Source organism: Chrysemys picta, chromosome 2 (assembly GCF_011386835.1).
Source record: "Chrysemys picta bellii isolate R12L10 chromosome 2, ASM1138683v2, whole genome shotgun sequence".
Taxonomy (NCBI): Eukaryota; Metazoa; Chordata; order Testudines; family Emydidae; genus Chrysemys; species Chrysemys picta.
Genome location: NC_088792.1, coordinates 150196734 through 150209172, shown reverse-complemented (window position 1 = coordinate 150209172; position 12439 = coordinate 150196734). Strand labels below are relative to the sequence as shown.

The 12439-nt window shown below is 45.5% G+C and overlaps 1 protein-coding gene across 5 annotated transcripts in view; it reads right to left on the bottom strand.

Moving 5' to 3' along the window:
* Positions 1-12024, bottom strand: part of TCF7L1 (transcription factor 7 like 1) — a 100325-nt gene extending 88301 nt beyond the window's left edge. For 4 of the 5 annotated variants that reach the window (XM_065584376.1, XM_042859300.2, XM_008178722.4 and 1 more), the window contains exons 1-3: positions 11695-12024; positions 11540-11603; positions 10753-10883 (exon numbers count right to left, since the gene is read on the bottom strand). In XM_065584376.1, the coding sequence (XP_065440448.1) occupies positions 10753-10883; positions 11540-11603; positions 11695-11889 (390 nt within the window). In that variant the 5' untranslated portion in view covers positions 11890-12024. The remainder of the gene's footprint in view (positions 1-10752; positions 10884-11539; positions 11604-11694) is intronic. The other variant, XM_065584377.1, reaches the window with a different exon arrangement.
* Positions 12025-12439: the final 415 nt, after the last annotated feature.

The window sequence follows — 12439 nt, the reverse complement described above, 5'->3', positions numbered from 1 at the left end:
ATCCCCCATTTCATAGATGGCGATCGGCGGGCCAGAGACACTAAAGGCAAAATTAATAAAAGTTCCTGCTCATTTGGGGACGCCTGTTTGTTTTTTCATTTACTCAGAATTTTTATAGTATGTTCCAAGAACAGCTCCCCTGGACTTCAGATGCAGTTATGAGTATTCAAAATTTGTGAAAATCAGATGCAGGGGACTCTAGCTGAGAACCCAGAAAACAAGGTGGCCACTAACTGCAAAGTTTGGTTTCGGCGACTTGCCCAGAATCACATAGAAACTCGATGGCAAAGGCAGGGATACAATCCAGCTCTCCAAGGCAGTGTTCAATTGCCTTAACCATGAAACCATCCTCTCTCGTCCTGTAATCTCCTGCCTCATCCATCAAACATCTTCCAACTTTTGCAACAAATGAGGCATTGGTCCTACAGAAACACTCTCCTTCGCTGCACCTGTTTCATACCCAGAACAGGTCCATCCTATGCACTGAACGGAGGTCCTTTTGGTCCCCTTTGGTGATCCATCCAGAACATGGGGACCAAACAGATCTGTGCACTGAATGAGACAAAGATTCTATGGAAAAATAGTATGGGATGAGGTATTTGAAGACTGGCCAAAATGTTAAAAACTAGGTGCAACCAGTGCCTAAACTAAGGCTTCTAAGTCTGGAATTAGGCACCCACAGATGAGATTTAGAAGCCTAAATGATTTAGGAGTATAAGTCTAATTGAAGTCAATGGGACTCGTGCCCCTAAGTCACTTACCTTAAATGTGAGATTTTTCAAAAGCACCCAACTCTAAAATTTCAGACTGCATCACAAAACACACACACACACACACAGAGGGGAAACTTTAAACCTGGAATTTCCTGCATTTGCAGTACCTAATTTTGCTACCTTAATTTTCTTGTAACTGTTTTTTTGTATGTAATTTCCTAGGTTTTTAACAAATGAAACTAAAAAGAAAGAAAGGGCTGGTCCACACTAACCCCCCAGTTCAAACTAAGATATGCAACTTCAGCTACGTGAATAACGTAACTGAAGTCGAAGTATCTTAGTTCGAACTACAAGGTACTTATCGCAGGTCCACACGTGGCAGGCAGGCTCCGCCGTCGACTCCACGTACTCCTCTCGCGGAGCAGGAGTACTGGTGTCGACGGCGAGCACTTCCGGGATCGATTTATCGCGTCTAGACAAGACACAATAAATTGATCCCAGAAGATCGATTGCTTACCGCCGAACCCGGAGGTAAGTATAGACGTACCCAAAGAAATCCTGTCTTGAGGAACCATACTGATGAATCAGCAGCATCACTGGAAACTTCAGATCCACAACACAGACCACTTTGCTTGAGTTAAAAGGATAACTGGTAACAGTAGTAGGCTGTTATCCTCTATGCTGTATGAGCAACCAGACAGGATGAGCCATGTTTTGCCAATGTGCTTCATAACTATTGGCTGACAGCAGAGGAATGCTGGCACTCAGGAGTCCCAAATTCTATTCCAAGTTCTGGAGAAGAGTGTTCTCTAGTAGTTTCAAACCCTTCTGCCCCGGCACCTCCTCCCCTCTGCTCCTATCCCCCTATAAACCTTTCCCTGTCCCTATCCTTCTTTGCTCCTCAGCCCTCTGCATCCCCCCTTCTCTTCCACACTGCTTGGGCACCAGCAGGAGGGAGCACAGGAGAGTCTCCCTATTCTCAGCACCAGTGCTTGGTGACACAGTGGGCCCCAGCAGGCAGGAGTAGCAACTGAAGGGAATGTCCTGCTCAGCCCCTTCTGCCCTAAGTTAGAGCATGCTCAGTACACAAGGAATGCTCTGAAAACATAGCTGCCAAACGCAGAGAACTCAGAATTTCACAGGGACAGTATGAGGCGCTTCTGTGGCCCCAGGACAAGCCCTCTGTCAAAATTCAAGCCTCTTCCCCAAAGCACAGACACATCAGGGCTTCACAATGAAACTGCTGAAAGACATTTTTTAGCATGCCCAACACAAAATATTTTCCCAAATGTCATCATCAGAAACACCTGAAACATTTTTGCTGAAATTAAGAAAAAAAAAACAGCCTGAGGCATGGAAAATTTCAGCCTGAATAATTAATATTTGGCTTATTAATTATAAAGCCCGTTTATAATTAAAAACAGGCTTTTACAATGGAAACCATGAGGAAACCTTAGCTCTAAAAGTTGCTGCCAGCTCTACCTACAACGCAAGGTCAGGCAACCTCACAGCACATGAGCAATTGAGTTTGAGCAAAAACTGGTGTAAAGCATTGCAATCAAATGAATGACTGTCTTTAACCATCAGTAGGTCTCCTAAGGGTGACAATAACCTGGCTCAGCAATTACAATGCACTCTGCAATTACTTTTGTATTTCATTCGGATTTTTTTATTTTATTTAAATTACAATAAATCTATCTTTTAAAAAATAAATCTGTTCAAAATTAAATCTGAATTTAAAACAAAATATGTTAAGGACTAAAATCTTATAATCTCTTAAGACATCTAAATAGAAAATGCTGAATCCATGAGCTCTGTCAAGAGTTTTGAGTTAAAGGCTGCTTTTCTATATAAAGAAAGAATCAGGGGGAAAACATCTAACTTTTGAAGTCCAGCTTCACAAATATGGCACAATAGGTCATGCACTGTATTAAGGGATTGTTCTGGTTAATAAAAATAAATTGTATATGCTGTTTTGTGTGTTTAGTTAAATTCCAGTTACCATCCTAATGCAGCCTGTCACAAATCATGAGCAAAAAGTTAATTATCTAGTAAATAAGCAATATATCATTTGTCATTTTCGAACACACTAAAAATGTTTAATTAATAATCTGAAAACAATTATATAACTGCTTAAATAAATGCATATAGTTATAGCGTATCTTAAGTAGCAAAAAGATGTACCAAATCTAGTGTGAAGGCTCTATTTAGTTGCAAATCAACGTTGCTTCAATGGTGATATCAACCAATGAGAATACACCTTTCTTTGAAAGTAACTGAAGTACAAACGGAAAAGCTGATTACAACTGAGGATTGAAATCGAGGCTCTGCACTTGCTGATTTAATCATGATTTAAATTAATCCAGCCTGCCACACTGAAGGAGATATTTCGCTTTGGAAGTGACCAGCTACTTGTCTAGCTGGGCATCTTCCGTCAGAAAACCTCAAACTTGCCCTCTTCAGTGACTGGACGTTTATGCCTGTTCTACGTAGGACTTTTCTGGGAACTCTCCCATTGATTCACTAACACCTGTGCAGCTCCACTGGTGGCATTATCAGAGAAACCAAGGCTTAGGCATTCACCGGTGTTTTTATACTAGTGCTGCCATTGTTCCGATAATCGAGAAGTTGCACAAGTGATGGGTCTTTTCGCAATAGCCTATTGAGTGATTATATAAAAATCGCTGCCTAGAGAGAACATCCATACTCAGAGTCACACTGCATTGGCTCTCCCTATAACTGGATATTAGAAGACAACTCGTCATTATATTTACCCAAGAAACTAGGCCTGTATTGGTAGCATGATGCATAGTAACAATATGACAGTTTCATATGCCATCATGTCTTTCATACAAACTGTATCCCAAAATATCTGAGGGAGTTAAATGCAGTTAGAAAGCAATACTAGAAGCAGCACCATCATAATTATGGCCCACATTGCACATGAAATATTTTCCAGTAGTGTTTGCACGACAATCCTGACAGACGCTGAACAGTCTCAGCTCCTGATCTAAGGATCATGTACTATATAAGTATGCAAGGCAAAGGTGTGGATGCCACTGGAAATATAGAGGAGATATGTGATTAGCAGTAAGGGGGGTTTTCTGATGAATAAGTACAAAACAGACAGCGACCCAGGGTCAGAGTGAAAATGGTAGATGGAACTTTAAAACTCCAAGTTTCCTGGAGTTAAATGGAATAGAGTACAAACCCAGCTTTTCATTTTCTTATTTGTTACATCATTTTATGTGCTATATTTATCAGCAAGAGGCTGATTTTTCCTTCAGAAATAAAGATATCAGAAAGTCAAATCTGTAAGGTTTAAAAAATAAAAATAAAGAAAGGCAGGACAAACCACACACACCCTTTTTCCCCCCTTTGCAACTCCATGCTTAGAATGGAACTGAGAGGTTCTCTTAAATGTGAGTTCATTGAGGGGAGGGAAGAACCCAATGGAACTAAAATGTTAACAGGAGTGGAAGTCTGCATTCCAAATGCAGCTGCAATCATCAACTGTCCTGTTTGGTACAAAATGAACTACGAGGCCTGAAAAAGGCATCCAACCTCCCAAGTACCACAGAGAGCAGAGATGTAAGAAAGCTAAGTCAAGTAGCATACTCCCCAAGAACCTACTGAACTTTTACCTAAAGTATTACTGATCATTACAGAAGGGCCTACAGGCCAACCAGAAATGGGGCCCCGCTGTTGTAGAAATTTAGCTAGTCTAGTTTTAAAAGTGAAAAGTGATAGGTCTTCTACCCTCCCCCTGAGATGACTCCACAAGGCAGAACATCTTGTCAGGATGGCTTTCCTGATATTTGTTATGTTCATGGCATGTACATAGAGAAGTTAGATACAAACATCTAATGCTATTTCTGGAAGGTTGCAGTGTAACATGACTTCATTGGAATCCAGAACCTTAACATGAAAACAAAAACAGAGAGAGAGAAAGCAGGCTGCTCCCTAAGGCAGACAGGCACAACTCCTCCCACCTTGCTCTAGGCTGTCTCTTTGCAGACGGACTGCATAAAACCCGGATTGCATGCTTCTGCAGAGCCCCAAAGCCTGCAAACAGGACCAGGAAATTCCTTACACTTAACGTGACAGCTTGTCATTTTAAGTTTTCAATGCATCACGGTATTCCTTTACTTAATTTCATACCATTGTTCCCAGTTCTGTTCTCCAGGTACTGTCCCAAAAAATTGCTCTCTATCCTCAGCAGGTTGGAGAGAAAATATTCATTGGCTCTTACACTCCTTAATTATCTCACAGCCAACCTATACATATTTGGCTCTTTTAATCTCTACACAGTCAATCCCTCCAGCACCTAGATACCATCATTATAGGCATCATATAGAAACACAAGACAGACAGACCAATCCTGATCATTTTTGTTGCTCTTCTCTGATCCCCAACCAGTTCGTCAATATCTTTCTCATAACATGATGCATCAACAATGAATGTCATTCATATATAGGAGCTGCTGGTTCCCTATCTAGAGATAATGTCTCTGCAGCCACAGCCCAAAACTGCATTGCCGATACTTAGGGCTCTGAAAACTCATTTTTAATTTGCTGCCCATCATCACTCCAAGAATCTTTTTCTAGCATCTTCCCATTGAGTATCTGTTTCCAAACTCCCACACCCACACCACAGCCCAGAAAGATTAATTACATATTTCCAAGATGAATCTCAATTTGTCCCCACATGGGTCCATACAAAACAGCTGCTAAAACCTTAAGTGGCCTGATCACATCACCCCTTCCATTCCATCCACTGTCCCCCACCCCTTCTCCACTGCATCCAATATAAGCTTCTTGTACTTATCTTTAAGTCCATTCCCAGTAGCCCTGCCCTACCTTTCTACTCTCTAACCTTATTGCTTTGTCAACCTTTCATTTCATCAATAATAGTTAACCTCTATCATGCATGAGCCTGTTTCTCCCACAATCACCTTTGAGCTCCCCTCCCCATTCTTCCCTTATGCCTGGAACATCCTCTCTCTCTCTCTCTCTCTCTCTCAAAAAAAAAAATCCATAAAGCCCCACCCTCCTTCAAGTCTCATTTTAAGACTTATTTGTACTGTGATACCCACAAAACACCGACAGCTGATAACGGTCAGTCAAGACTAGGACTATCCCTTTATTTGTCTCAATTACTACTAAAACCCTCTCTGTGCCAAAAGATTCTACTGTTCCTATTACCCTCTCCTCCATCTCCCTCCTCCCCATTTGCTCAGTTCACCTGTTGAATCTTGTCTTAAACTAAGCTTTTCAGGATGAGGACAGTGATTGTCTGTCTGTACAGTGCCTAGCACATTGGCTGGGGAGTCTAGGCAGTACTGTAACAGTTTTGGATTTTAAGGCCATTAAAATCATCTAGTCTAACCTCCTACATAACAACGGCCATCAAATTTCACCAAGTGGTTCCTGCACCAACTTCACAAGTTCTGATTGACCTGTAGCATATCTTTTAGAAAGACACCCAAACCTTATTTTAAGATGTCAAATGATACACAATCCACTACAACCCTAGAAAAGTTGTTGCAAAGCTAAGTTAGCATCACCGCTAAAAATGCACACTTTACCTCCTGTTTGAATTTGTCTAGCTTCTATTTCCTGCTGTTGGCATTTTTTTATGCTTTTGTCTGCTGGAATAACAAGTCCTCCACTTATCCTCTCCTTGGGTGGGTAATTTAGACTGCGATCAAATTGCTTCTTAACCTTCTGCTTGATAGGATAAATAGATTGAACTTCTTAAGTCTCTCCATGTAAGGCAGGTTGTCCAGTCCTTAGATCTGTAGCTCTTCCCTGAACACTCTCCAGATTTTCAGCACCTTCTTTGAAGTGTGGTTACCAGAACTGGACACAATATTCTAGTAATGGTCTCACCTCTGGTGTATACATCGATACACCACCTCATTGTTCCCCTACTTATGCATCCTAGGATAGCAAAAGCCCTCTCAGCCTGGTCTACACTGGGAGGGGGGGGGGAGTTGTGTGTGGTGGGGGGGGGGGTGAATCTAAGTTATGCAACTTCAGCTACATCAATAACATAGCTGAAGTCGATGTACTTAGATCTACTTACCGTGGTGTCTTCACTGTGGTAAGTTGACAGTTGACGCTCTCCCGTCAACTCCGCCTGCGCCTCTCGCCCTAGTGGAGTATTGGAGTCGACGAGAGAGCGCTCAGCGGTCGATTTATCGCGTCTACACCCCCGCTGGATCGATCGCTGCCCATCGATCCAGCGGGTAACATAGACAAGCCCTTAGCTACAGTATCACACTGGGAGCTCAAGTTCATTTGGTGGTTCACCACCACCCCAAGTCTGTTGCAGAATCACTGCTCTCTAAGATGCAGTTCCCATCATGTAAGCATGATCTATTTTCTTTGTCCCTAGATGTATGATCATGCATTTGGCTGAATTGTATTTGATTGTGTCAAGCTTATCAAAAAATCCAGATCACTCTGTATCAGTGGCCTGCCCTCATCGTCATTTACCGCCCGCCAATATTAGTGACATTTGCAAACTTTACATGAAATTTTATATTTTCTTCCAGATATTCGAAAAAAATATCCTCAACCCAATCCTATATAAGAAGTCCCTGCTGAACCCTATCAGAATACCCCCATTCAATTATTATTCCCCATTAACAAATATGTCTTGAGATCTATCAACCTGTTTTTAAACACGTGTGCTGCACTGGTTTTGAACAATGCTAGTTTTTTAGTCAAAATGTTGTGCAGTACTAAGTCAAATGCCTAAAAGAAGGCCAAGCATATTACATCAACACAGTTACCGTTATCAACCACTTGTAGTCCCACTAAAAAAATTGTATCAACTTAGCTGAAGACCTCTTTTCCAAGTAGCCCTGTTTACCAGCCTTAGTTATATGACCATCCCTTAGTTCTTTTTTGATTGAGTCACATACCGCTGTTCCATTATTTTGTCTGAGATCGATGTCAGGCTAACAGGCCTATAATTACCCAGGTTATCCTGTTTACCCTTTTAAAAAATATGGACACATTAGCTCGCTTCTGGTCTTCTTGAATTTCCCCAGTATTCCAAGATTTATTAAATAAAAATATTAATTTTATGCCTATGTTTCTAATCTTACTCAGTCCCTTTTTATTATTTCTTAGTCCTCGCTGGTATTTGCAATTCCTCCCAATCAGATATCATCTGTGAAATTTATTAATACAAATAATGGTGACAAACTGCAACTATAACCTTTACCCATCACACAACTGTCTGCCACACAGACATATTTGTATAATCATGTCCTCGAGGCAAGTACAGTCTAGCTGTTAAGATCTAAACGAAAGGCCAAAAGTTCTAATGCCTAATTATCAGTAACTGTATCATTAAAATACAGTTATGTCATACGGCTGAATGCAGTATTGACCCATGTTAATGAACAAACAACCAAATGGCTAATAATTCAAACATCATTTAACACTAAATGACTGTTCAAGCTCACTGGTTTTAGATAACATATTTTAGAGATAGGTGTAAACAAGCTAGCATTAATTTAAGTCACAGCTTAAAGGAACTGTATCTTGTTCTATGTTCTCTTTGTAGGAATGCATGTAAAATCCTCCTATCAATAATTTAGCAAAGGCAAGTGTGAATAATGGATTCATTAAAACCTGGCCGAACAGTGGACGTCACTAAAAGGATTTTGTTTCACAGCAGTAAAACATACAAGAATCGAGAAGCCTTCCATGCTAACTAACCCTATTAGTTTAGAGCATTATTTGTACAAGTGCTCGTGCCAGCTTTCAGGCATACAAGGAAACAAGCCATCCATGCCCCAGGTATGTTTTAATGCCACAAGTGAATAGAGCAGCTTCCAATTGCTGAAACGCAGGATGACAGCAGAATTAACTGGTTCTGCTGGGAAAGTTTCTCAGGCTTCCCTTAATCATTATTAAGAGCCAATCAGGCATCACATTTATCTTGTTCAGGCCCTTCACCGTAAAAGACAAAAGTTCCAGAATTAAATCAGAAGCCCAGAGGAGGGCACTGATCTGTGATAAGGTGTGCACCTCACCAAGGAAAGGATAATAATAGGTTCCTGTTTGGGGATAAGCATGCAGGCAGGGAACCTCTAATGGTCACCGGAACACAATGAGCTCCTGAGGGCAGTGGAGGATTTGGGGATGGGGCATTGGTTTGTGTTCTGGGGAATTCCAATTTGCTCTCATTTGCACTCTGTCTAACGCTTGGTCAATTTGCTTAATCACTTCTTTAAACGCTGATGGAGAGACAGACAATGTCAGCCCATTAACAGCTTTAAAAAGTCTAAGAGATCCCTTTAAATGAGAAAAGCAGGGCAAACACAAGAAAACCCTGGTCAGGTTTCTCAGGTTTACACATGTAACAGGGCTCCCCACTGTATTCTTTATTAGTTTTCCATCCAGAATTTACATTCAAGTTTTAAACTGCAGGAGTCAGAAATCAAACACCATGCACGTTTATTTTGCATAGAACTTTAAAGTTATTGCAGAATGAACTGCTCCACCCCAGCAGATAAGAGCTGTGGGTCTTGCTCTGAAACTAGTTAAGTAAAACAAATACACCACCAAGTAAGAATTTTGGATTTTCCCCTCAAATATCCATTAAAGAGATACTGTCAAGTCAAGTCTATCCCTTATTTTGTGTGCCTGTGTGGTTAAAAAAAAAAAAAGAAGTTTTTACAAAACTCAGATCCAAGAGAAATGACTCCATGAAATTACAAAACACACACCATGGCCCTGACCCTGCAATTTGTCACACACAGGCAGACTGCTGTGTCCACATGGGCTGCCCCCATTAAATACAATGGGGGTCTGCACAGGCACACAACTCCATTTATGAGCAACAAATTGCAGCACAGGAGTCTTAATTTTAAAGCAAACGTTCCTGAGCAATGTTTGTAACCCAAGCATCAGAGCATAGTACTAATGCATTAATGTTTGTATTACAATAGCCCCCAAGGGGCCCAAGCCGGACTGGGGTTTCTTAACATTGAGCAGGATACAGAAGCCCCAATCCTGCAATCAGCTCAGCCCAGGATTCCCTGTGCCATCTCAGTGAAGTCACTAGGTCTCTGCACAGGCACATGGGTCTGCCCGTGCCCATTCAATTGCAGGATTGGGGCCACAGAGTGAAAAAATGGGCCTCACTCCCAATGAAACCGTGAGCAAAACTGACTAAAAACTGCGTGTCAGCAAGTGAAAGAGGGCTTGTTTTCACCTTCCAAGTTGAGAGAAATGTGAAAAGTGACCAAACAGCATCAAAGAACGAAAATTCGATTTGATATTCTGGAGTTTTATTTTCATAATCTAAGGTGATATTAGTCAAATAAACCAGGGCATGTGTGTGTTTGTTTGAAATATATGTTCCTTATATATACACATTATATATCATTATATATATATATCACAACGTATAACTTCCTAAAGAGCAATGGGGACAAGTTTGGGCCCCAACCCTAAAAACAGATCCTCATGGCGTTGGACCCTGACTTTAGTGGGGTTCTACAAGGATATTATGGTCTGCTTGCATCAGCTTGAATGATCAACCCAGGAAGGAGGAAGAATGAATCAGGGAGCAAAACTGTCACTTTCCTCATCCCTGCCAATTCTTTGAGAAGTCTCGCTTTGCAAAGGGGAACATATGCACCCCATGGAAAGGAATGAGGATCAGAAAAACCGCCCAACTCATCTCTTCAGCTTCCAAATAAAAAAATCTAACTTCACCACGGGGGCAGTTTCCCCATCATGCATATTATTAGATCCTTAGGATGAAAATGCTGCTCCAAGCTACTTTACAAAAGATCGCTTTTATGCAATCAACGCCACAAATAAGAGTCAGAGCAGACATTTCTACTCCGTGAGACAGCAAAAGCCCCCTGCTCCCTGACCACATACACTGTCCCTGGACATCAGGGGTCTCTCCTCAGCTAGGGTGAAAGGACAGCTGAACAGTGTCTGTGGGGAGAAAGAGGTTCTTCTGGTGACAGCAGAGGGGCCAAACCAAAGTGAGCAGCACTTACTGTGCGAGCAGCGCCAGGGGACAGGGCTCCGTTGGGCAGGTAGGGGCTGCCCAGCTCTGGGATCATCAGGAAGGGGTAACCTGGATATGGGGGCCCCTTAAAGAAACCTCCATCTTGCTGTCTTCTCACTACTGGGGAGAAAAGAAAAGGCTCAGCCAGGGGCATTCAGGGGGGTGGGGCTGGGAGCAGGCCAAGAGCAGCCCGGGAGTGGGAAGATGGTAGAAGTGGCTGAAATTGGTTGGGGGGGGGGGGGGATAGGTCTTCACTGCAAAGTTAACTCGAGTTATCTACACTCGGATTACTTCCCTGGAGTAAGCCTAGCTCAGGGAGGACGGGGTGGGAAAGCAGGGAGGAGGAGGAGAGGGTCTGAGGGCGGGCGACGGACACGGACGAAGAAAACAAAGAGGTTAAAAGTCTTGCTAAGCGTCTGCAAGTATCCGAAGGATGTAAACACCAAGGAGGGCTGCACGGCTGGGGGGCGGGGGATCCTCCAGGCCGGGACCGATCTGGGCAGGGACCTAAGGGTCCCTTCCCGTCCAAGGCGAACTCCCAGGGGCGCCCCCCGAGAGGGGGACACGGGGAAAGGGAGAGGGGACGGAGGATGGCGCGCTGGGGGAGGGGGCGGTGAGGTGGGGAGCAGAAGGGGACAAGTGGGCAGGGAGTGGGGGGCTGTGGGGCAGAAGGGAGCAGGAGGAGTGGGAAGCGGGCTGGGGAAAGGGGCACAGGGCGGGACAGGGGCCCCGGGGGGAGCAGAGGGAGGCTTAGGGGCTGGGGAAGGGGTCGGTACCTTCGGCGAGATAGTCCCGCGGCTTCTGGAAACTTTCGCGGGGCTGCGGCGGCGGCCGCTCCGCCTGCGGGGAAGACACAAAGGGGAGAGGGATGAGCGCTGCCCCTCACCCCGGCCCCGGCCCCTCACCTCCAGCCCCCGGCCCGGCCCCTCACCTCCGAGTCGGAGCCCGAGGCGCTGGCGCGGCGGTTCTCGGACTCGTGGACCAGCGAGGACTTGAGCTCGTCCAGGTCCCCGTGGGCCGAGCCGCGCCCCGCGCCCTTGTCCTGCTCGTCGCCCTCGTCCTGGAAGGGGATCAGCTCGTCCGGGGCGCCCAGGTCGTCGCCGCCCGCGGGCGGCAGCTGGGGCATGGTGCGCCCGGCCCGCCCAACTTCGACGCGCGGCGCCGGCCGAGTGCGGAGCGGGCTGCGGGCGGGGAGCGGGCGCGGCGCTGCTGCCTCCCTCCCCGCTCCCTCCGCCGGCGGGGCCGGCCCCTCGCTCCCCGCCGCCCGGGGAGGGTCGGGAGTGCGGCCGGGAGGGTGGAGCTCCCGCTGCAAGCTGACACCGGCCGGAGCGGAGCGGGAGCCCCAGCGCGTCACAGAGCCCCCGGGCCGGGACCCCCAGCACCTCACAGAGCCCCGCCCCCCCAGCACCCCCCACAGCCCCGCCCCCCCGGGCCAGGACCCCCAGCTCCCCTCACAGCCCCCCACCCCCTCGTGCCGGGACCCCCAGCACCCCCTACAGCCCCTGGGCCGGGACCCCCAGCTCCTCACACAGCCCCCCCGGGCTAGGACCCCCAGCTCCCCCCCACAGCCCCGCCCCCCCCCCGGGCCAGTACCCTCAGCTCCCTTTACAGAGCCCCCCCTGGGCTGGGACCCACAGCTCTCCACAGAGCCCTGCCCCCCCCACCTGGGCCGGGAC